This window comes from Drosophila willistoni, chromosome 3R (assembly GCF_018902025.1).
Source record: "Drosophila willistoni isolate 14030-0811.24 chromosome 3R, UCI_dwil_1.1, whole genome shotgun sequence".
In the NCBI taxonomy this organism is placed as follows: Eukaryota; Metazoa; Arthropoda; class Insecta; order Diptera; family Drosophilidae; genus Drosophila; species Drosophila willistoni.
Genome location: NC_061086.1, coordinates 8,154,001 through 8,175,398, shown reverse-complemented (window position 1 = coordinate 8,175,398; position 21,398 = coordinate 8,154,001). Strand labels below are relative to the sequence as shown.

At 35.3% G+C, this 21,398-nt stretch overlaps 2 protein-coding genes across 5 annotated transcripts; one reads left to right on the top strand and one right to left on the bottom strand.

Annotated features, from left to right (window-relative positions):
• Positions 1-2: 2 nt before the first annotated feature.
• LOC6651690 (SURP and G-patch domain-containing protein 1) lies at positions 3-4,082 on the top strand. Of its 3 annotated transcripts, none has more exons than XM_047010720.1 (7): positions 7-657; positions 720-1,393; positions 1,586-1,703; positions 2,514-3,004; positions 3,068-3,632; positions 3,696-3,825; positions 3,885-4,082. In XM_047010720.1, exons 1-7 carry the CDS (start codon positions 98-100, stop codon positions 3,909-3,911), a joined length of 2,565 nt encoding a protein of 854 aa, XP_046866676.1. In that variant the 5' UTR covers positions 7-97; the 3' UTR covers positions 3,912-4,082. The 3 variants fall into 3 exon arrangements, with proteins under 3 accessions (XP_046866679.1, XP_046866676.1, XP_002073244.2); XM_002073208.4 differs by having other exon boundaries at positions 1,577-1,703; XM_047010723.1 differs by lacking the exons at positions 1,586-1,703; positions 3,068-3,632; positions 3,696-3,825; positions 3,885-4,082 and having other exon boundaries at positions 3-657; positions 2,514-2,678.
• LOC6651461 (bumetanide-sensitive sodium-(potassium)-chloride cotransporter) lies at positions 4,078-16,106 on the bottom strand. 2 transcript variants are annotated; one of them, XM_002073207.3, is made up of 10 exons: positions 15,754-16,106; positions 12,216-12,309; positions 7,436-7,823; positions 7,079-7,312; positions 5,956-7,007; positions 5,648-5,889; positions 5,137-5,582; positions 4,965-5,076; positions 4,618-4,891; positions 4,078-4,551 (listed from the first exon to the last, which is right to left on the bottom strand). In XM_002073207.3, exons 1-10 carry the CDS (start codon positions 16,038-16,040, stop codon positions 4,435-4,437), a joined length of 3,246 nt encoding a protein of 1,081 aa, XP_002073243.1. In that variant the 5' UTR covers positions 16,041-16,106; the 3' UTR covers positions 4,078-4,434. The 2 variants fall into 2 exon arrangements, with proteins under 2 accessions (XP_002073243.1, XP_046866674.1); XM_047010718.1 differs by lacking the exon at positions 15,754-16,106 and adding an exon at positions 12,384-12,437.
• Between the last annotated feature and the right edge of the window lie 5,292 nt (positions 16,107-21,398).

Genomic DNA, 21,398 nt, shown 5'->3' with positions numbered 1-21,398 from the left:
CGATATCGATAGGGCAGTCTATCGGTTTTGCAGCACAGAACGAAAATATCACAGTTTTCGTAACTATTTTTTCTTATTCGTAAATATTAGAAAGAAAATGGCTCAACGAAATCATCGAATAGATCGAATTGCTCAGATGAGCAAGCAGGAGGAGATTATAGCAAAGAAACGGCAGGAGATACTCGAGAAACAGCGAACCCTGAAGCTGGCAGTTAAGGTGGCTGAGGCACAAAATTTGGCTGCGAAAAAACTGAAAACTACACCAGCACAAGATCCTGATGAGGAAGATCATCAACTGCAGCCGCAGCAGCTGGGTCAAGAGTTACTGGAGACAATGTCCAATAATGAGGAAGCCCTGGAAACGGAGGGAAGTAGTGAGCCTGCAGCTGGAAATGGCAAGGAGACTGCTTCAACGGTCGCATCGACAGCGTCAGCAACTTCAAAGACTCTTAACAGCTTCACTGGCAAGACGGGAAAGATATCTTTCGGAATAAAGCGCCAGCAGCTACCACAGCCAAGTCTAGATCAGCCGCCTTCGAAGGTAATGAATACATTTTGCAATGATGGTTCGTTTCTCGAAAACTTCAAAAAAATACTTGAGAAACATGAAAAACCACCACAGCCACCGATTATAGTTCCTCCAGTGCCGCAGCCCAGGTAAGGATGATTTGTGTTATCTTATATGAGTTCACTCTTCATTTTTATTATTCACTCTACAGCACTGAAGAGGCAAACTTGCAAGCAGACACAAACACTGCTGGTAGTCCTCAGCAACCGCAGCAGCAGGTGGAAATGGCTATAGCCACAAGCACAAGTGCAGCTCCGGTTATGCCGCCTATACCAAACATTTCGGTGACCAGTTCGGCACCCAATCCTCTAGCATTTAGCATACCGGTGCAAGCGGCCCCTCCGCCACCGCCACCATTTGCCTTCAATCCCACACTTTTGCCTCAGGGACCACCGCAAATGTCGTTGCCAGCTGCCTTCTTTCATGCTGGCCATTTACCTATGCAATTGCATCCAGTGACAGCTGCAACAGCTCCACCACCGCCACCGCCGCCACCACAATTGCCACTTGCATTGGCCAATATGGCGCCCATTTATATGCTAGGCCCTTCTGCCGTAGAGGGATTACAATTGAATGCAATACCACCGCCCAAAGAATTCGATTTAAACGCCATACCCAAGCCAATTAATCTTGAGCCCATGCAAATGCCACAAACACCAACCGAAACCGGCCTAAGTCTAATACCCGATCATTTGGTTGCAGCCGTCGTTAATCCTCAGCAGCCACCACCACCTCCTCCGCCTATACAGGACACGCAAGAATACAATAATTCGGATGAAGCTGAAGATTTGCAGCAGCAGGAGTCGCCGCCAACACCGTCACAAGGTATGTAATTAAATTTGCTATCAGATTTTTCTTATTTGTTCTGTTGTCCCTCCTTACCTACCTTCCTACTTTACCCCAATTTCCCTTCCTATTCCCGTATTCCTCCCTATTTGATGCATAATTATGCAATTTATGTATACATTTTACAAATCGTTGAGCACGATTTTAAAGCAATTTATGTAGTTTTTTCAGAAACATGCATACAATTGCCAACGTGTATAGAAAACCTTATCGCACTGGTTGCCGAAAATGGTGAAGATTATGAAGATAAAATACGTATGCATAGAAGCGAATTGCATCCGGCTTTGTGGTAAATCTACAGAACAATGTTTATACAACAAGAAAAAAAGGAGAGAAAAAGAGATGGCTTGGTTGGTTTGACTGTGGACTAGATGTAGAATATTTAAATCATTACCGATGAGAGATCATTAGTTAGATGTATTTAGTTTAGAACGTACTTTAATAGATTTATAGTTAATTCATTTTTTGAAATTCTTTATTTTACTTATCTTAATTGTATGTTGTCATTGAATTGCATCACAGTTCGAAAAAGGCATTCATATAGACAGTAGTTAGTCTTCTTGTTTTTTGTATCCATCTGTAGCATGAATAGCTAGACCACTGAAAAATTCTCAATTCAATTCTTCGTTATCTCAAATGTGTTATAATCATTTTAAATTCTTTTTTAAAAGAAAGGTTCATAGGGATAAATGGACCTTTGAGCATATCCTTAGACCAATTATTTGCAGTCGTCAAACAGTAACTGTTCATTTCTTTTATTTATTTTTCTTTAGATTTAATTTTACATAGATCATGTAGTGATTAAAGAAAGGGTTCACATAGTATTAGCATTGGCATAGACGAAGAAAAACATTAATTTTTATTAGATGAATTCAATAATACCACACGGTCAATCCAAGCCCAAGTCTCGTTCGTCGTTTTTACCTTCACCTGGAGATGGGAGATAAAGCCGGCAGATTTCCGCGAAACTCAAACGATACCAACTAATTAAAATGGGCCAGTTACTTATAGAATGTTTTTGTACACAAACCACAAAATTTAACCCGTTGAGCACTTTTCATTGTATGTTTCCACTACTCTTTTTGAATTTTAACAATAGGTTTCTTTATGATAAGAGCTGTGAGCAATATCGAAACTATCGAGGACAAATACTTGACTACAAGCACCAGCAAAACGAACGACAACGAGAGCGGGAGCTAGGCAGGCAGGAAGAGCAGGAAAAGCAGGTCCAAAAAGAGCCGCAAGACCAGCAAAAGGATCAACATGAGCGTAATAGCAATTCGGCAGCCGATATATATGATCCAGAATCGGCAATTAGTGCTGATATCGATTCAGATGATGAGTATATGCGTGGAATGATGGATCGCAATCGGGATAATATTAAACGCCGCATTGAGTGTCGTAATGAACTAAGCGATGAAGAGCGACGAGAGCGCGAAGAATCATCAGCAGTAGCAGCAGGAGATGCAGCTGATGATCATGAAGAGGAGGATGATGAAGAAGAGGAGAAAGAGGTCCAGCGGCAAAGGCGCAAGCGCGATCGTAAAAGTCGTTGGGGAGAAAAGGAGCAAATGTTACCAAGCGGTTCGAGTGAGTATATATGGTTTTATTTACTTCTTCTTCTGATCAGCACTTGAATTTGTTTGTTTACAGGCACTTCTAGTGGCAATTTTGGCAATCAGAACAAACCAATGTTATCCACCGTAACACGTAATGATCCCGCACTGCTGCAATATGCACGTCTCAATTATGGTTCCACACAGTTATCCGAGGAACAGTGGAAACAATGCGAAGAGCATTATAAAGTCAATCTGCTGTATCAGGATATGATGCGTAAGCGTCAGGAAATTGACCGCTTGGCCCGAGGTGGGAAATTTAAGTACGAATATGATTCCGATGAGGAAATCGATGAAGGGGGAACTTGGGAGCATAAATTAAGAAACGCCGAAATGGAAGCTACCTCGTTGTGGGCTAATGCTCTGACTAAACAGAGTGAAGGCAAGCATCATATCGGTGATTTTCTGCCACCAGAAGAGTTGAAAAAGTTCATGGAGCAGTACGAGGCAAAAAAGAATAACAGACAACCGGATTTAAGTGATTACAAGGAGTACAAATTAAAGGAGGACAATATCGGTTTTCAAATGCTACAAAAATTAGGCTGGAAAGAGGGACAAGGTCTTGGTCAAGATGGCGCTGGCATAGTTAATCCTGTTAACAAGTAAGTAAAGCCAAAGAACATTGCAAAAAAAATAATACTATACGAATGTTTTCTTCTTCTTAGAGCCCCTCAACGTGATGGTAATCAGGGCTTGGGTGTAAGCAGTGCAGCTCAGCCGGAGGATTGCGATAATGAGTATGATGCTTATCGCAAACGCATGATGTTGGCTTACCGTTTTCGTCCCAATCCTTTGGTAAGTTGAGACTTATGTATAATTGATCCCAGCTTAACTTATATTTATTTATTTTTCAGAACAATCCACGTCGCGCCTATTATTAGGCCTAAATAACTTCTAACCATATTGGCGTTTAGTATCATTAATCCTATTACACACTACTATTCTTCATACATATATATCTTACACACACCAGACCAGTCTATGAAGTTAAAATGATGTTCTTGTTTAGAAATGAAATTGAATTAGAGATACAATATGCTCGAAAAATGTAATTGTATTTCGTTTATATTTCATGATAGATCGATATCAGCTTAAATTTAATGCTATAATATAGGTTTGCATATGCATCTAGGGACTGGGCTTGGTTTCGATGAAACAGTGTGAAATGCTGATTCACCTCTAGAGCTAGGGACTATGAATAGGTGTTTGTAGGGGTTCGTCATCTATATAAGTATTTGGGTATAAAAAAGGATTTGGCTTTCTGGATTTTTAGTTGATGCTTATCACCAAAATGTGGACACGATGACTTTTTATAAAAATCCTTGCGCTGGAACTACTCTGCTTGAAACACCTAAATGCTAATAATACTAAATTGTACTCGAACTGGAAATCGATATTCTTAGCTTAAGAGTAAAGTGTTAAAACAGGAGTTTGGTTGCCACGCGCCAATACCACCGGACATTTCATATCCGATGTAAGCATCTCCAACCAAGACATGTAGAGTGGAGCTGAGATGGCCTCCTGTAATATTAAAAATATTCATTACAACTTGTGTCCCAATCATCATAGACAAAAGTGAAAACTTACCTTTCGTGGCATGGGCAATGACATGACAACCAATGAAGCATCCGACGAATGCTTGACGACTAGTTCGTGAATGCGCAGCTGACGATTTGTCTTCTCCGCCATGTTTTGCAGCTCTTCATCTGTGATACCGAATTCATTGCGAGCACTGCGACGGAAGGGTTCAATGAGACGCTTGTGCTTTAAAATCGTGTCATGACGTGGCTGTTCTGAGACACCTTTGAGCATAATCAGCTCGGAGTATTTGATGCGGAATTTGGTCAGGAGGCTAGCCATGCTGCAAGATAAAATATAAAAAAAATTGGTTATAAATTATACTATCTTCGATGTTTCTTACTAATAATCTTTACCTCTTCTCCTCGGTCTCTTCATCCTTGCCATGACACATGGCAAAAACTCTCAGCTTGCAGTTAGCCCAATGTGATCGCATAGAAATGATGTAGGGCAGCAGGATAGTAAGACCTATAAACCACAACAATTTATAAAAATTCCACTATAAAATAATCTTAAGACTATCCTTACCTCCATCATCGTACAACCAGAAAACATCGATTGTACCCTTGGCCTGTTTCCGGGTAAAAATGGTCATGGCATCTAGCAAACTTTGTGGTATCTCAGATCCACCCTTAGTGTGATAAGTAATAGATGGATCATCAGATGTGCCATTAACCTTATAGCTACGTGAACTGCGCTGCATATTGGGCATTGGAGCCGGTTGGGGTACGGTGTACGATGAATTTGGGCTGTCCATGCTGGCCAGATTCAAATTGGAATCAATGTGCAAAAGCTCAGAGGCTGCATTTGCCGCTGGCATCAGTTCGTTAGTGAATCCAAGGGCATTTGGTGTATTTAAGTGATTAAGACTATTGTTACCAGAAGCAATGGTAACCTCAGGGCTCAGCTCAGAGAAATCCAAACCATTGGACAAGCGAAGCAAAGCCACACCCATGCGCTGAGAAAAGGCATTACTATAGGCAGAAAAAGAATAAAACATTAATTAGATTCATTAACAAATGGACAAATTTTTACTTACTATAAAATGGAAAAGTAACTCTCCACTTCCTCTTTTCGACAACGATTCCAATCAGGCTTATAGCCTACCAAAACAATATTTGGTGACATTTTACCAAAACCAGTGGACTTAATCAATGCATTAATGCCATCCTCAAGACTAAAACCATCAATCACATTGTAGAAGGCTTTAATTTTGCGGGCATCCAAATATTTCTGTCCATCTTTCACCAAATGCAAGCGATTTTTGTAGCCCACGCGTACCTGGAATAGAAAGACAACTCGTTTACTAAAAAAAATTCATAAGGATTCTTAATCTTCGGAACCTACTGGTATTATATTGGCCACAAACATAAGGGAATTGTTTTTGGTCAGCAGAAAACCAAAATCAACCAATGGTGGACGGGTCTTGGGATCGCCAGATAGCACCAAGACTTGAGGATGATAGTTCTTAACATGATCGGAGACATTTTGTAGCCGCTGCACAGCCATTAGAGCAGCCTTAAACTGTTGAGCCTGGGTCGTTGATCCCCAATTGGCATCCGGTTTGCGATACATAACGACCAAATAGAGGGCGAAGATAATGCCAAATGTTATTATAGCAGCGACGTAATTAATTAAAAACATTATGGCCACACACATGGCAAATCCAAAGAGACTAATCCAGGCATTGTAGTATTTAAATGTCGGGCGCCATCCCAAAGGCTTGACAAATGCCGCATGGAAAGTACAGAAGTTGATCAGGGCATAAGAGGCCAAGTAGAATGTGGAAATCAGTGGAGCAATTAAATTGAGTTCACCAATTAGCAGGAAAGACGTAGAGATGAAGAATGTCAATACGTAGCCACGATATGGTTCTCCATGTTTGCCATATGGCTTGGAGAAAAAGATCAATCCGGGATAGATTTCATCAATGCCCAAAGCCTGGACCAGGCGGGGCACAGACAATAGATTTGTCAATGCTGTACTCAAGGTAGCCGCAAAGCAACCGGCATAGATAAGTGGTCCCCATAAGGACATCAACTGCATCATTTCGTACGAGTTAAATAGACCCCAAGTGCAAGTGTGATTAGCCATGCAGGGCAACTCTGATGGTATAATGGTGCCATTGACCAAGTCTCCAGGAATACCAGAAGCGTCACGTGCTGCAGCGCCACCGGCAAAGAGCACGAACAAAGCATACGAAGTCATCGAAATCAATAAGGACCAGAATGTTCCCTTGGGTATGGCAGCCCCAGCATCCTTAAGATCACCGCAGATATTTGCACCAGCCTGTATGCCCGTTACACTGGGAAAAAATATGGCAAACACACTGAAAAAATCATGATTCACTCCCTCTGCATAGCGATAATCTGATCCAAAGTTCTCTTTAAATGTATTCCCTATAAGGTGAAGCGAAAAGAGAAAAAATTAGTAATCATTCAATTTCTTAGATTACAATTTATCAACTTACATGAAAATCCCACAAATCCTTTAGAGATCAAAGTATCGTCACCTCCGGGTCCTATAGCAGCACCAATTAAGAAATTAAATATGGCCAACACAATGGTTACAATCAAAAAGTTTTGGGCCTTTGTCTCCCATTCCATGCCCACGCAACAGATCAAGATGAGAACCAGAATGGTTATAGCTCCAACAATTCGGATGTCATTGATGCCATTATCCACAATCTTAAGATTATTATTTTCTGTAGATAATTTGAAAAGAAATTCGGAAAATTTGTAGTTTTAAACAAAATGTTTTAAAAGTGCTTAACAGTTATGTTACTTTTTAGACTATGATTAAAAATTATTCTCCGCATTATACTTACTTAATAAAACATTTAACGATTCGCAGAAACCAATAGTATTCATGGAGGCAGAGACCGCATTAGCAAACGCAAATACAACGCCCACCGATGCTCCGAATTCCGGACCCAATGAGCGTGATATAATGAAATAGACGCCACCACCCTTGACCTCACCGTTGGTGCTAATGGCTGACAGCGAAAGTGTAGTTATGACGCAGACCACCGCCGAGATCGTAATTATAATCAATGATTGCAATATACCCGACTCGGCCACCACCCAACTGAGGCGCAAGAAGAGCATAACACCCCAAATATTTAATAGACATGGTATCAGGACGCCAACAATCCAGCCAAGTTTAATGTGACCCCCAGTCGGTTCCGGTTCTGTGGCATCTGGTATGGTTATACTCTGAAAAAAATATTTAATAAAATTCCAATTGTTATGATAATCTATCAGAATTCAGATTTTAATTGAATTGACTCAAAATGGTGTTAATTGATCAGGTATATCACAGAATTATGTGTTAAATACATTTACAAACTTGGCCCAAAATGTTTAACTTTTGCATTAATCTCAAAACACGCATATGTTTCGTTTCTCCCACAAATATTGCTCATACGTCATGGTGAACATGGGCTTCATACGAATACGTCGTATCCAATTAACAACGACGCCAGTGTCAGTGTCAGTGCCACGGCCAAAGAATTGGGAGAATTTGAAGCATCAAATTGCGTATCTAATTAAAGTTGATTTTATTTTATAACCACACTAAAACTCAAACATCATAAAAGAGGACTTCCCTCACACTAAAATATATGTAGACACACACAAACAATTGCCAAATTTCAACGTTAACCATAAACCTGGTTCTTATGGTGTGACAATTTGATCAGGTCTTTTCACCATATCTTCCATTATTGTTGGTTTCATATTTTTCTCGTTTTTTTTTTCTCTTTTGATTTTCTTCATTTATTTGAGAGCTCATTTATTTTATTGTTTGCCCACATAATTGAATGTTTTTACTGTTTTCTCTTCTATTACTTTTTTTTTAAATGTTTAGCACGCGTGTGGCAAAGAAAAGGGGCTGGGCAGGACTAGGTGACATCGATTGACAGCCACCCCTTTGCACACGCTGCGTATACGCAATGCTGGTGGCTAGTTAGTCGGCGTTGTTGGATGGATGTGCCCCCGCAATGGGTGGCCCCATGTTGATGTTGATTGTTTACACATTTTTGGCGGCACTGAAGCCCAGACAAACCAACAGAGAGACATAGTCGGTTAGACACTGAAGGAAGGACAAATAGAGCGAAAGACAGACAGACAGACAGACAGTGGGCAAAACCATCGGACAGACACCTTCCACTCGCTTTTGCAATACTATGGACTGGCTTCCTATGGCCATTTAATTTAGTTAAAGACTCATTTGGCGTCGTCGTCATCATCGTTGTGTGGAAATTTTTTTTCCTTTTTTTTTGCCCACACGGAATTGGAATTGAAATTGGAATTTGCGCTTTTACCATATACAATTTGGAAATGGGCGGAAGGGGATTTGAGGGACTAATAGTTGTTATTCCTGGGGATAACTTGTGGCAGCGATTTAGTGTGTAGGTGGTTACCAATAGATAGATGATTAAATATATGACATTTGTATTTGAGTACTAGGAAGTCGTAGTAAATAGAAATTTGAGTGAATTTATTATTTTTTTCTGTGGTATTCACTTTCATATACTATTTGAATGAATGGTTTAGGAGAAGTTTTTATTGGAACGAGTTCCTCAATCCACATAATTGGCATACAAATTGTTTCGATTATTAAGAATAAATTTGTTTAAATAGATTTTTGAAGGTCAATAATGCTGCACTATAATACTTATTTTTCTCTTTGGTTTACTTTTCGGTAATTGAATTGTTTGATTTATTAAAGGATTATTTTGAGGGAAATCCAAATATATGGCATATGGTACGCCACACACACACACACACACACCTTTCCAAATGTATTGTAATTGTGCTTAATGCCCAGCAGGCGAAACTAACAAATGCGTTTTAATAAAAATGCAAAAGAAACGCATAAAGAAATCAATAAAATTTTTGTATAAAAATAGCAAACAACTCTTTGGCTATGAATTGCAAATTGAAATTGTAATTACAATACAAATAACAATGCCTTGTACAAGTGCATGGGGGATATAAAAAGGAATCTAAAACGAAATAGGGTGAAAATGGCTGGGAAAATGGCATAGAAAATGCGCAATGGGCAACGAGTTGTTGCTTCTGTTGATGATGTAAACAAATTTGAAAAAAAGAAAAATAAAGAAATAATGCTATGAACAATCAATGGGATCTTTGGTTGCTTTTCAAAACAATTTATTATCATTATTATTCGATAATATACCTGTATTGTTAAATATGACATTCAAAATATGCACAACACTTTCAACTGGATTTAACTGGAAAATTTCTGGCGTTTTTCAAGTACTTAGTGACAATTTTAATTGATTGAAAATCGAATGGTGATCAATTTTTTTTTTCAAGTTGATGTTGAAGGTTTATCAATTTGACAGTCTGTCAGCTAACTTTGACAGGTTCAACAACATACCAACGCACATCATCCTTACACACACACATACACACACGCACACACGCACACTATGTCTGAACTTGAACAGAACTTTAATACCTCGTTTTCATGATAAGCAGCAATACGTCAATAGCAACGCCATTTGCTGGTGGCTGCTGTCAATTTTAATGATACGCCGCACTTGTGTACACTTTATAACCCACTCCCTCCTTTTCACTTAATATTATCCCCGTTTACCCAATATATGCAGGTACATATTGTGCTGGTGCTTCAATGTTGACAATATCCCTGCCCATTTCAATGTCCACTTTTATGTCATTGCATTCCTGCATCTTCTTGTTGACTATTAATTCAGTTTCAATGCTTCGACCATGGATATCATGTTACAAGACGTCACAGAAAAAAGTTAAGGTTTTCTTAAGTTTCTAGGATTTAATATTGAGACTCTACCATGGGATAGATTACAATTTTCTTGCAATTTTAAAAAGTTGCAGCAAAAGAATAGCTATATACAAGGATGGGTTAGCTCCTGATATTACTCAGCGTCTCAAGAAACAAACAATCGTAATCTTATAGTAGTTTGAATTCAATCAATATGAATTTGATCAAGATATAGCTAAGTTTGTTTTTATCTACAAGGTACCAATTCGTGCATCTTCTAGAATCTAAATTAAGCAGCAAAATTCTTTTAATTCCAAATTTCCCATGTTTATATTTTTATCTGATCTGCTTATTCTTATGGAATAAAAGCATTTGGTTGTCTTAATTTGTTGTTAGTGGAGGAATTAACACCTTTGACTTTAAGATGACATTTACTTTATCTTATCACTTTAAGCTGTTCCATTGTTTGTTATTTCAAAGCAGTTTATGTGGCGTCTTCATTGGAATTCCCTTAATGATTGTGCCTCATGCCCCATGCCTTAAGTCCTATGCCTCATGTTACTCAGTCCCAGTAGCCGTAGTAAATTAATTAAACAAAATAGCTTGGATAAGTCTCTCTCTCTCTCTCTCTCTCTCTCTATGTGTGTGTGTGTGCGGCCGATAGAGGGGGATAGGTATAGGTAACAGGGAGGTTTTCTATATAGACGCATTTAATTTATTACTTGCTCGATAAGCATAAAAAAAGTGTAACTCTGAGTAAGTTTATAGTTTCTTACTCATCCTTCCATCCTTCACTAATCACACAAACCTGCCCTCACCACCCACTTGATAAGCTCACGTCCTTGACTGTGGCTTATCAACTAGAACTAACGTCATAATTATAACAAATTTTCGCTTCTTATTGTTTATGTACAACTTTTCAAATCCCTGCAGACGTCATCGAAAACGTACACAATTCTTAATCATTTTTCACGTTGAGAAATTTGAAAATATTTCAAGTAAATAAATTAGATAAAAGTACCATCCCATAGAATGAAAACAACTATAACACATTTTCATTTTTTGTCTGGATTTTGAATAAATTTTCCAAGATGATCCATAATTTCCTTTTTATTTTTTTCCCTCTATACGTTTTTATTCTCAAATTTATGCTCTACATATTTGTTTTATTTGTTTATTTGGCGAGGCACTTGAAATGATTTTGGCAATAAGATGAGCAAGAGATAGCGAATGAGGGAAATGAGGTAAACCAGATTCAAATCAATTGGCTAAATTCATTGACAGGTTTTATTATTGTTCAATAACAGAAAAAAATTAATATATATGTATATGTAGAAGTAAATATACATACATATGTATGTATATAAATACTTAGTTCATCAACTGTGACAAGTTGATAGATTGAAGACGTTTGTTCCAATTTCGCTCAAGTGATTTTTCATTCTATTTGCTATGGGATTAACTTTGTTCATTGGTCAAGATTGAGTCGGTATACGTATGTATATCTACTGTGCTCTATTCTCGAATAATAAGCACAAGGACTATTTTACATGAAAACATTTTTGCAGTTTCACAAACCCAAATAATTGGTGTCACTATGTCAGAGTCCAACCCAGTCCCTTATAATGTGTTTCTTACATCATCTGACATTATATAAACACAAATTTCATACAGCCAAAGATTAAATTTTAGATCGTTAAAGATGTAAAGCCGATATATCTGAATTGACCGTGAATGAATTTAAAGTTCTGACTATGATTACATACATATGTCTTTATATCTTTTCCATTCTACTGCATACAGAAAGATCTTTTTGTTTTTAATCTCTTCAAACTCACCTGTTCGGCGGCTTCTCCCTGTAGTTCACCAATTGAAGGACGCTTCAAATTGCGCATAGAGATGCGATAATTATCCAAACGTGGTAATGTCTCCCTGTAATTAAAATCAGAGATTTGGAGATCAATAATTTGGATACAAGTCAAATTTAAGTCAAAAATATTCCATACTGATGAAAGGGAAGCAGAACCATCACCGCTTCGGGTAGCATGACCGTTGCCTGCAGCATGCCAAATACAAATACCTCTCAATAAGAATCAACAAAGTGCCTACTCAATACTCGAAAAAAACAAACCAACAAAATTGTATAATAAAACACAAAAATGAGGAAATCTTATTGTATGTACATACATATGTACTATATACTAGATTGGCAAAGGTGGGCCCCCAGGCAGAAGGTCAGGGTCTGAAGGAATGAAGTATGGAAATCACTTTATCCCACACTTTTATCATGCAGAGGTTTATCTCTTGGCTAGCAATATGCCGACTCTTTGATTTTTATTATGTATATTTTTTCAATATTGTATTGGAAATGAAAACAGAAACATACCGGAAGCTAATTTCAACAAACAAAATTTTCGATACCCTTGCAGAACTAACTGATATGTAAATACATTTGAAATGCTTTATAATGGAATTGATGTGATAGATTGTCTAGTAAATTAGATATCTGTCTAAAGGATAAGTACATTCAATCCAAAGTGACAGTTTTTAAATGTATTGATCGAACGTTTTGGTTTTACCTACACCTACAAATAGGTTATCAATTTTTCTATAGTTCTTTAACCAATGAATAGGCATATGAACAAATAATGGAAAAAACTATGCTTGAATTAGATTGAACGAAATTTATATGACAATAATCTGATAGATTTTAACTTTATATCATAGGTGATTAGAAAACGTTTCATCTATCTAAAGAAGCCATTCCCTCTTGGAAGTTGCAAAGTTTGCTAGCAATATTGGAATACCCTAAAAAAAGGGTATATTTAAAGCAGACCAAAAATGTAGCAACATGCCAAAATATAATTTAAAAGCTTTAAATGGCCAAAAAATAATCAACATTGCTAAAAACACCATGTCGGCCCATGGACGTAGCCAAACGGGGGTTTTTAATATTATTTACAACTATTAACGTTATTTTAGTTTAATGTGCATATAAGTAGGAAACTAAGGAAAGAAAAGAAAGAGATTTTATAACAGTTTTGGAATATTAATATTTCCCCCTTTTTAGTGGCCCTTTTAAACAATTAATTATAAATGTTTATTAATATCAGAAAGGAATGGCCAGACTTGAATAAAAAACAAACGAATCGAAACAAAGTAAAACAGAAAAGAATAAATAAAGAAAAACTCACGATGGTATATAGTACCTACAAATATGTACAAATTTAAGAAAAACTGGAGGCAAACAGCAATCAACACAGAACAAAGAATCTCAGTGGCTTTTCATCTTACACAAAAAATGAAAAACAAAAAAACAGCAACGAAAACTCTTCTCCATTTTCGATTTCAAGATACAATTTTATGTGTATATATATGTATGTACATAAATATATATCTTGATCTTTGCGCCGGTTTCGTTAAGTTATAGCTAGTATGATTTAGTTGAAAGAAAATGTGAGCAAAGTAAGGAGAGTCAGCATTTTGATCAATTGATCAATTGACATATGTATACCCACGCCACACACACACACACATATAGTTATATATATATATATCTTTCAGATACTTCTGCTGTGACTAATTTGTTGTTGTCACACGCATATTACTCAATTAAGTCTCAAACAAATTGAGTGCAAATCGAGAGGAAAAAATTCACACTTATGTTAAGTTGTAGAACTATTATTTATATGGCAATTGCAGTTATATGACCTAATGAGAGGAATCATCCTTGTATCCGATATGGCAACTGTTTGGCATTTTGTTATTATACAGGCGAAATCGATGTGTACATTTATGTGTACATTTCATTTTGTGTAAATTTGTTGAAAATGCCTTTAACATTTGGTATGACTTTTTGGCAGGTTTTAATTGAATTTGATTTCAAAACCAAAACAAACAGTTTAGTGAAAGCAATTGTAAATTTTGCTATTATTATTTATGGAAGAGTTTTCGTTTTTGATTAAACTGATCTTGGCCTGAGGGTTGAGGTCGATTATGTTGAATTAAGTGCAAAGGAAATTTACAAGAATATTTCCTATATACAATACAATTCGATTGAAATTGAATTCTCTTACTGTTCCATGTAGTCGTCGCAGAAAAATTTTAATGCCTATGTTAATTTTGAATAATTTATCAGATTATAAATATTAGTCAAATGGTCCCCTTATGACCAAAAATTAATCATAAAATAATTAATTTAAGCACTTGCAAATTGCAATGTTCTTATACCCTTTCCCATCTTTCCATATGAGTTTCCACTGTGATATTTTAAAATCACGTGTGTACTACTTGATTTTAATTGTTTGCCGATCTTTACACGGTGATATCAAACATGTTGTTATTTTATATTTTGTGTGTGCCAAAAAAAAAAAAGAAAATAAAATAAAACGTGATTGCAATAAATTACACCAAGTGAAGGTCGATTTCAATTCAGTAGTTTCGCTTTGTTGAGGTTGTTGTTTTTAGCCTCTGCATTTTATTCCATTTTACTCTTTTTGGTTTGTTTAGGACTATTAATATGAAATTATACAATTTTCAGGTTTTATACATATATGGGTGTTACCAATTTCACTATGCAAATTCTGCTTAAGAAATATGTAAAATAAATTTAGTGTATTTATTGTGTTATTTCGTTTGCGTCAACATTTTAATCATTATCAGATTTAAGCCTTACTTACTACTTTTTAAGTAGATGCTAAAATGATGGGAAATTGTATTTAATTGTTAGCCACGTGAGCTTTTAATAGCAACATTTTGATATAAGTGGTAGAATGTATACGATTTGTCTCGTATTTTAGCTGAATCACTTTGAAATCTTATCTAACAATGAAATTAAGCAAACGTGTCACTCTAAAACCATTGTTAATTGCTTAATTAATATAAGAAATCATAGCAAACACGAAAACAATTATGGAACTAAGGACTTGAAATTATGAAAAAACGAAACAACAATTGCGGCGCACTCAAAACTATTAATATTAAAAAAAAAAGACTTTTAGTTTCATTTACTTTTTGTAAATAGTCGTCAATTCAATCAGTAAGTAGTTTCGATTTTGCAAATATTGCAAGTGAATTTGAAAGGTGTCATTTAAAAGGTTTAAATTACTTGGAAAAGATTTACTCTATAAAACTAATACGAAGGCTGTGCCAGTTAATGTGCAAAGGATAACAAATTTGTTACTAAAAATGCTGATCCTTTTCAATTGAGCAATATGGCTTCTGTAAGTTTAAAAAGGTTTTTTCTTTTATTTATTTTTATCCACACTTTCAACACAAAATAAACACTAGAAAACTGTGGCAAACTAATGACCTAATTCTTCATGGAGAATGAGGCGATTTGAATGTTTCAAATTGAAAATGCATAACATCTCTTACTTTGTTAGCTGGGCCAAGCTAAATTTTCGTTCCGCATCGGATTTGCGTAGAAAATGGCCAAAACCCCGGAAAGATAGGCGAGAGCTACGCCGATTTTCGCCAGTCTCATGAGATGCTGCCTTATTGGGTTGCAGATGATTATCATTGTAGTTGGCTGTGGTGTTTATCGCTGGTGGCGGGTGGGCAATTGTGCTGGCATCCGATTCATCAGCACCTCCTTCCGCATCGTAGGCGGCATTAATGTTAGCGCTGCCGTTAACCTTTGAGATTTGAAAACGATCAGCCATAATAACAATGCTGAATAATGAATCACTTGATTAATTAATATTTTCGGGTTTTGGCTTTTTAAGAGGGGATTTTTATTTTTACACTTGTATTTTGTTTACTTCAAGTACTCTTTTAATTTTGTAAATTATTTTATTTGTTAAATCGTCATGGTCAAAAGGAAGGATAATGACTTTGATCTTTTCTTTATTCTTTGGTCAAACGAAAAAGCGCGACCCAGAGCAGGACGACGCGTACTCGACAAGATTCCAGCTACGTTTAACTGGCAACTTTGAAAGCATTGGCTTTTTTTATTAACGTTTCGAGCTGGGAGAGTAGACGCCAAAAAAAAAGCGGTTACAACTTAACAGCACGACTGTCGCACGGCGTTTGTTGTTGATTATGGTGGAGCTGCTGCTGCTGCTGGTGCTGCTGCTGCTCTTGCCTTTGGCTTCGACTGATTACCAATCAAATTCATATTTCGTATAGCAACACAGTGGCTCATTTACAGAAAACGTATTGCAAAAATTGTAACTAGATAGATCGATATTTACCCGATTTATTAATATTGCATTCCACATTAATAGAGTTAGGTAATAAATTCATAAACATAAACCTTCTAATTCAAAGCTACATGTTATGTGTTAGAAATATATATCTATATATTTTTTATGCGAAATGAAATGAAAATGTCGCATCTAAAACCAAAATTCTTTATGAATATTTTGTATAAATACTTAAACTTACATTTATGAGCACGTTTTTTTTTAAATACTTGTATTTTATATATTTACTTTTACAGGAAAACCAATTAAAACGGAATAATGCAGTTAACTTTTCTTTATTTACAGATATGAAAAACATTATATTAAATATATACTTATTTTTAATTTTATTGGTTTTCATTAATCGAACCACTGTGCTCCAGGCCAGTCGCTTCACTGTTCTGTGCGTGTGTGTGTGTGCTTATATTAGTGTGAGCGTGGTGAATTCTCAACAAGTGTTTTTCCGTTTTTAGGGCGCTCAATTCAACTCGATTCGGGAGCTCTCTCAATCTGTATCATTGCCCTCTTTCTTTTGATGGAGCATGCGGAATAGCAGACAAAACAAATTGTAATATTTAAATATTTGCGTGACCATTTAAGCGTATCAAAATTCCTTTTTTTCGGTCACACTATCTAAAAGGATCTATGTATGCATTTTTTGTTAAGTTATAAAAGAAAAACTCACATCAAAGTTAACATAGAAATTTCTAAAAAAAACTTAAAATTATACAATTGTTAAGTACATTTTAAAAAGAATTCTTTAACCTTTACATTTTCAATTCTTTTTGTAAATAAGAGTCTTTTATTGTCGTCAATTAATTCGTTTTTTTTTTTTAATTTTAAGAGGTTAAACAATTAATTAAATGCTCTCTAATGTTGCTGTTTAAGAAAATTTAAAGAATTATATGATATACTTAAACATTACTTTCTCTTCGCTTTGATCTTTTGTTAATTTAATAATAATGATAATGTTTTGGTTTTGTTGTACTTTTTGCAATAGCTGGTTATTAACTTGTTTTATTTTGTTTGCTTAATTCGTAACATTCTTTCCCTGTCTCTCTCTCTCTCACTCTCTTGCCATAACTTTTAAAACACAATTGTATTCACACACTTAGACACAAGATTTTTACTACTATTAAGCAAAGAGTCAAGAGCGAATGAAACCCCCTAAATCGAATTAAATTCGGATTTATCTGGTTTGATTGGCTGTGGCAAAACAAAAGTCGCTTCGTCCGTAACCAGCGGTAATAAAGAAAAAAAAAACAACAACAACAAAAACAAAACAAAACGAAGGAAATAAATGCCAGTTATTAAACCACACGAAAGTGGCCAGGCTTTCGCGTCGTCGTTGTCGGCCTCGTCTTCGTCTAACTTGTTACGACGTTAATTTAAGAATGAAAGACGATTTACTTAACATAATTATTGTTATGATACTCTGCTGGTGGTTCATTCTCTTCTCCCATAGTACATCATCTGACTAAGGTACTCTTCAAGATTTCTAGACTATCCAACTGCTGCGGCTCTTGCCGGCTAAGAGAAAAAGTGTAATCTTTACATTGTTGGCCATAAAGCGATTATCTATAATAGTAAAGACCCTCACGTAATCATGTAAACTACTCGTTGATAATGCAATTATGTTTGAGCTTCTGTACAATAAAAAGATCACCATTTTACATTGGTTTGGCTTATACAAATGTTAAGGAGTGAATTATAATTATAGTTTTCTATGTAATACATGAAATTAAGCATACGCAATGCAGTACATAAAAAAGGGATAAAATAATTCGCATTACCAAGAAAACCAAAGAAATTCTAAACAGAAAAATTTCGGGCCTACCAAAATTTGTGTACTCTTCCATATGGGCAACTAAATAAAACAAATTTCAAGGAATTATAGTTATTGACTAGATAAATCAACGAAAATATATAACAATATTCCAGTAAGCTAAGTTATTTCAGGTACCAGGTAGGAAATATATTTAGATTGCTCTATTTAGAGCAAAGTTAATTAATTTAATATGACCCATTTAAAAGGGAAATTTACTCCCCACTCATTTTCATTTCATATATTTTCAAATCACAAAAATCCACCACAAAATGCTTCTATAACTTATGTGTATATGTGTGTTGATTATACTCACTTAATTCTAATGAAAATTGCAAATGTATTGTTTAAACATTTTTGTGTATATTTGCTAATTATCTACTATTGTATCAGTAATAAGTTTAAACAATTTGTGTTTCCCGAGTCACGTCGATGTCATATTTTCGTTAGGTTTTTTTTAATGGGTATTATTTAGATTATGGTGTAGTAAGTACGATTAACGATTAAATTTTATTTAGCATATGTATTTGTTAGCACTTCAATCCAATTTCAAATCATAAATGTGTTTTATTATTTTATAAGCTTCTTAAATATTGGAATTGATTTTGCTTACTGTGTGAATGTGTGTGTGCTAGTAGGTTTATCCCACAGGTTTTTTATTTGGCTCTTTGATTCTGATTTGCTCTTCGATTAAGCGATTTTGTTTATAATTTTTCAAATGTTGAATTTGGTTTTCGTTTTATGCAGTCGATGAAGTGAGGACTCGGTAAAGCAAACCATTAAAAATTTTGTTGTTCTTATTCCCGAATGAAAGATATATGCAGTGCACAAGGCATTTGACTGGATCATAGTTTATTTTTATAGCAATTAGTTCTATTATTTTTCCATCCCTCTCTCTCTCTCTCTCTCTCTCTGTGTAAGGGGTTTCTGTGAACAAATACGTATCTATAGAAAGATCTAAATATAGTTTTGTGGCTTATTAGGTTGATGGATGTAAACTTAATTTGTTAATGAGAAATGCTCATAAAGCTTTAATTGTCTAGTAATTAGATTACGAGTTTTATCTTAACATTCACTTAGATACCTGGGCTTATTATGTTATATGATTTTTAGCACAGAGTTTCCCTGAGATAACCTTACAAAAGTCATTTCCTAATCATTTTTAGAAAATAATCAATTTTCGATAAAAATAAATTCACAGCAAGTTGAAATATTGTCACATATTCAACCAATCTCAACCTGTTAAAAGCGGTTTTAATTTGATCTTAATATATATATCAACCTGAACCGATTAACACCTTCCATTGGGGGCCATAGGCGTAAAAATGTATCTAATTGATAATATCAACTGACGTTTGTCGCACATCATACTCGCTATATAGACAAATTGATTGTTTTACAACTGAAAATTATATATTTGAGGGTTAAATAATGGTAGATTGGGTAATTAGCAAAATCGTAAGCACCCATTAAGACTGGCTGACTGACTGGATATACACACATACATATACACAAGTAAGTATATCTATGATGATAATTTCTGTTTTCATAGAATGATAGAAATGAAACAAGTTTTATCAGCGGTTTCGACAAAAACAATGATGAGACGATCTCGAGCATGTGCAGGACAAGTGAATTTATTTGACACTTGATTATTAATTAAATTAACTGCTTTATACCACTTTAAAAAGGTTTTCAATTTTGTCATCAGTCTGTTCTGCGGCATTTCCGCAGAGATCGACAAGTATCTAGATACAATCGCTTCTATTTGGGTGACATCGTCTTGAAAGCAAAATCCAATTTATTTTACCTTTTAACTACTTCTATCTGGCTACGGGTGTTAAGTGTTTGGACAAAGATCAGACAATTATATTTAACACTTTACATTGCAAAGAAATGTGTGACCTGTCAAGGCCAAATTCCATGACATGCAATTCTTTTCGCTTTAGATACAACGTCTTATTCATTTCAAATTTTGTTTAAGAATGTTCAAAAGTTAATTTTTTCATAAAAAAACAGTTAAGTTAAGTCACCTTGTAGCTAATTTATATCATTTGAATACAACTCTAAATCTGAATCTCTCAAACAGATTGGTCAATTTCCATTTTTATTCTGGTTTAACTTTGTGCTGTAAAGTTCTTGGCGAATTACAAATTGTTCACTTTATTACCAGCATCAGGCCTCCTGGCTCCACACCAATAACCGTCCAGCTCCATTTCGGCTCCAGTCCTGCTTAATCTGCCAGTCGTCTTTCGCGAATCAATGAGCGGGTGAATTGAACCGCTTCATTGCGGATACAACTTGTTTGGGGCCCGTTGCCAAGCTGACTAACCGGCAAGTATGACAAAAAAATGCAAAATGATCTAAACAAATATAAAATTTAGAATGAAATGTTTAATTGCCATAATTGTTTTAATTTATTCCGTATGTTTATATTTGTTTTTATTGCGAAGTTTCATTCACCTGGTTGTTTGTTAGGCACCAAGCAATCTAGCATGCGTTTCATGTGATAAATGGCAAGTCATTCAAATCCCGTTTTTGCATATGGAACATACATATATATATATATATATATGTTTAATCTACTAAACATAATCCATTTCATATCCAAAGAAAGTAACCTGTAGAATACAGTGCCGAATTATGAAATCTAGCAACCTGTAACAATACGACACCCAAAATATTCATAAGTTAGGGCAATAATCTAAATTAAAAGATCACTTTCAATGTGAAAGTAAGAACATGAAAGAAAAACTTTCAAAAGCGATTAAACATATTCTAGACTGGGTTTTTGGTGATTTTTAATCAAAAAGTTATTACTGAATTTGAGTTTGAAGTTCAGTTCACTCATTTTGATATTTAAAAAAATTTATTTTGACACGATTTTAAAAAAAAATAATGATTCGGTAACCATTTGCTGACTAAAAGATATTATTCTAACTTAAAAATATAAATGAATTTTTCAAATACTCAATATATTTACTTAATTAGATATTTCTAGGAATACTTAG

What these genes read in the sequence shown, in the direction of transcription:
- LOC6651690 (XM_002073208.4), top strand. Translation starts at nt 98, where the DNA reads ATGGCTCAACGAAATCATCGAATAGATCGAATTGCTCAGATGAGCAAG. An exon ending in GCCGCCAACACCGTCACAAG is followed by an intron (nt 1,394 to 1,576) that starts GTATGTAATTAA and finishes CAATTTATGTAG; the next exon opens with TTTTTTCAGAAACATGCATA. An exon ending in GAATTGCATCCGGCTTTGTG is followed by an intron (nt 1,704 to 2,513) that starts GTAAATCTACAG and finishes TTTTAACAATAG; the next exon opens with GTTTCTTTATGATAAGAGCT.
- LOC6651461 (XM_002073207.3), bottom strand. Translation starts at nt 16,040, where the DNA reads ATGGCTGATCGTTTTCAAATCTCAAAGGTTAACGGCAGCGCTAACATT. An exon ending in AGGGAGAAGCCGCCGAACAG is followed by an intron (nt 7,824 to 12,215) that starts GTGAGTTTGAAG and finishes TATTTTTTTCAG; the next exon opens with AGTATAACCATACCAGATGC. An exon ending in CATTGCCCATGCCACGAAAG is followed by an intron (nt 4,552 to 4,617) that starts GTAAGTTTTCAC and finishes TTAATATTACAG; the next exon opens with GAGGCCATCTCAGCTCCACT.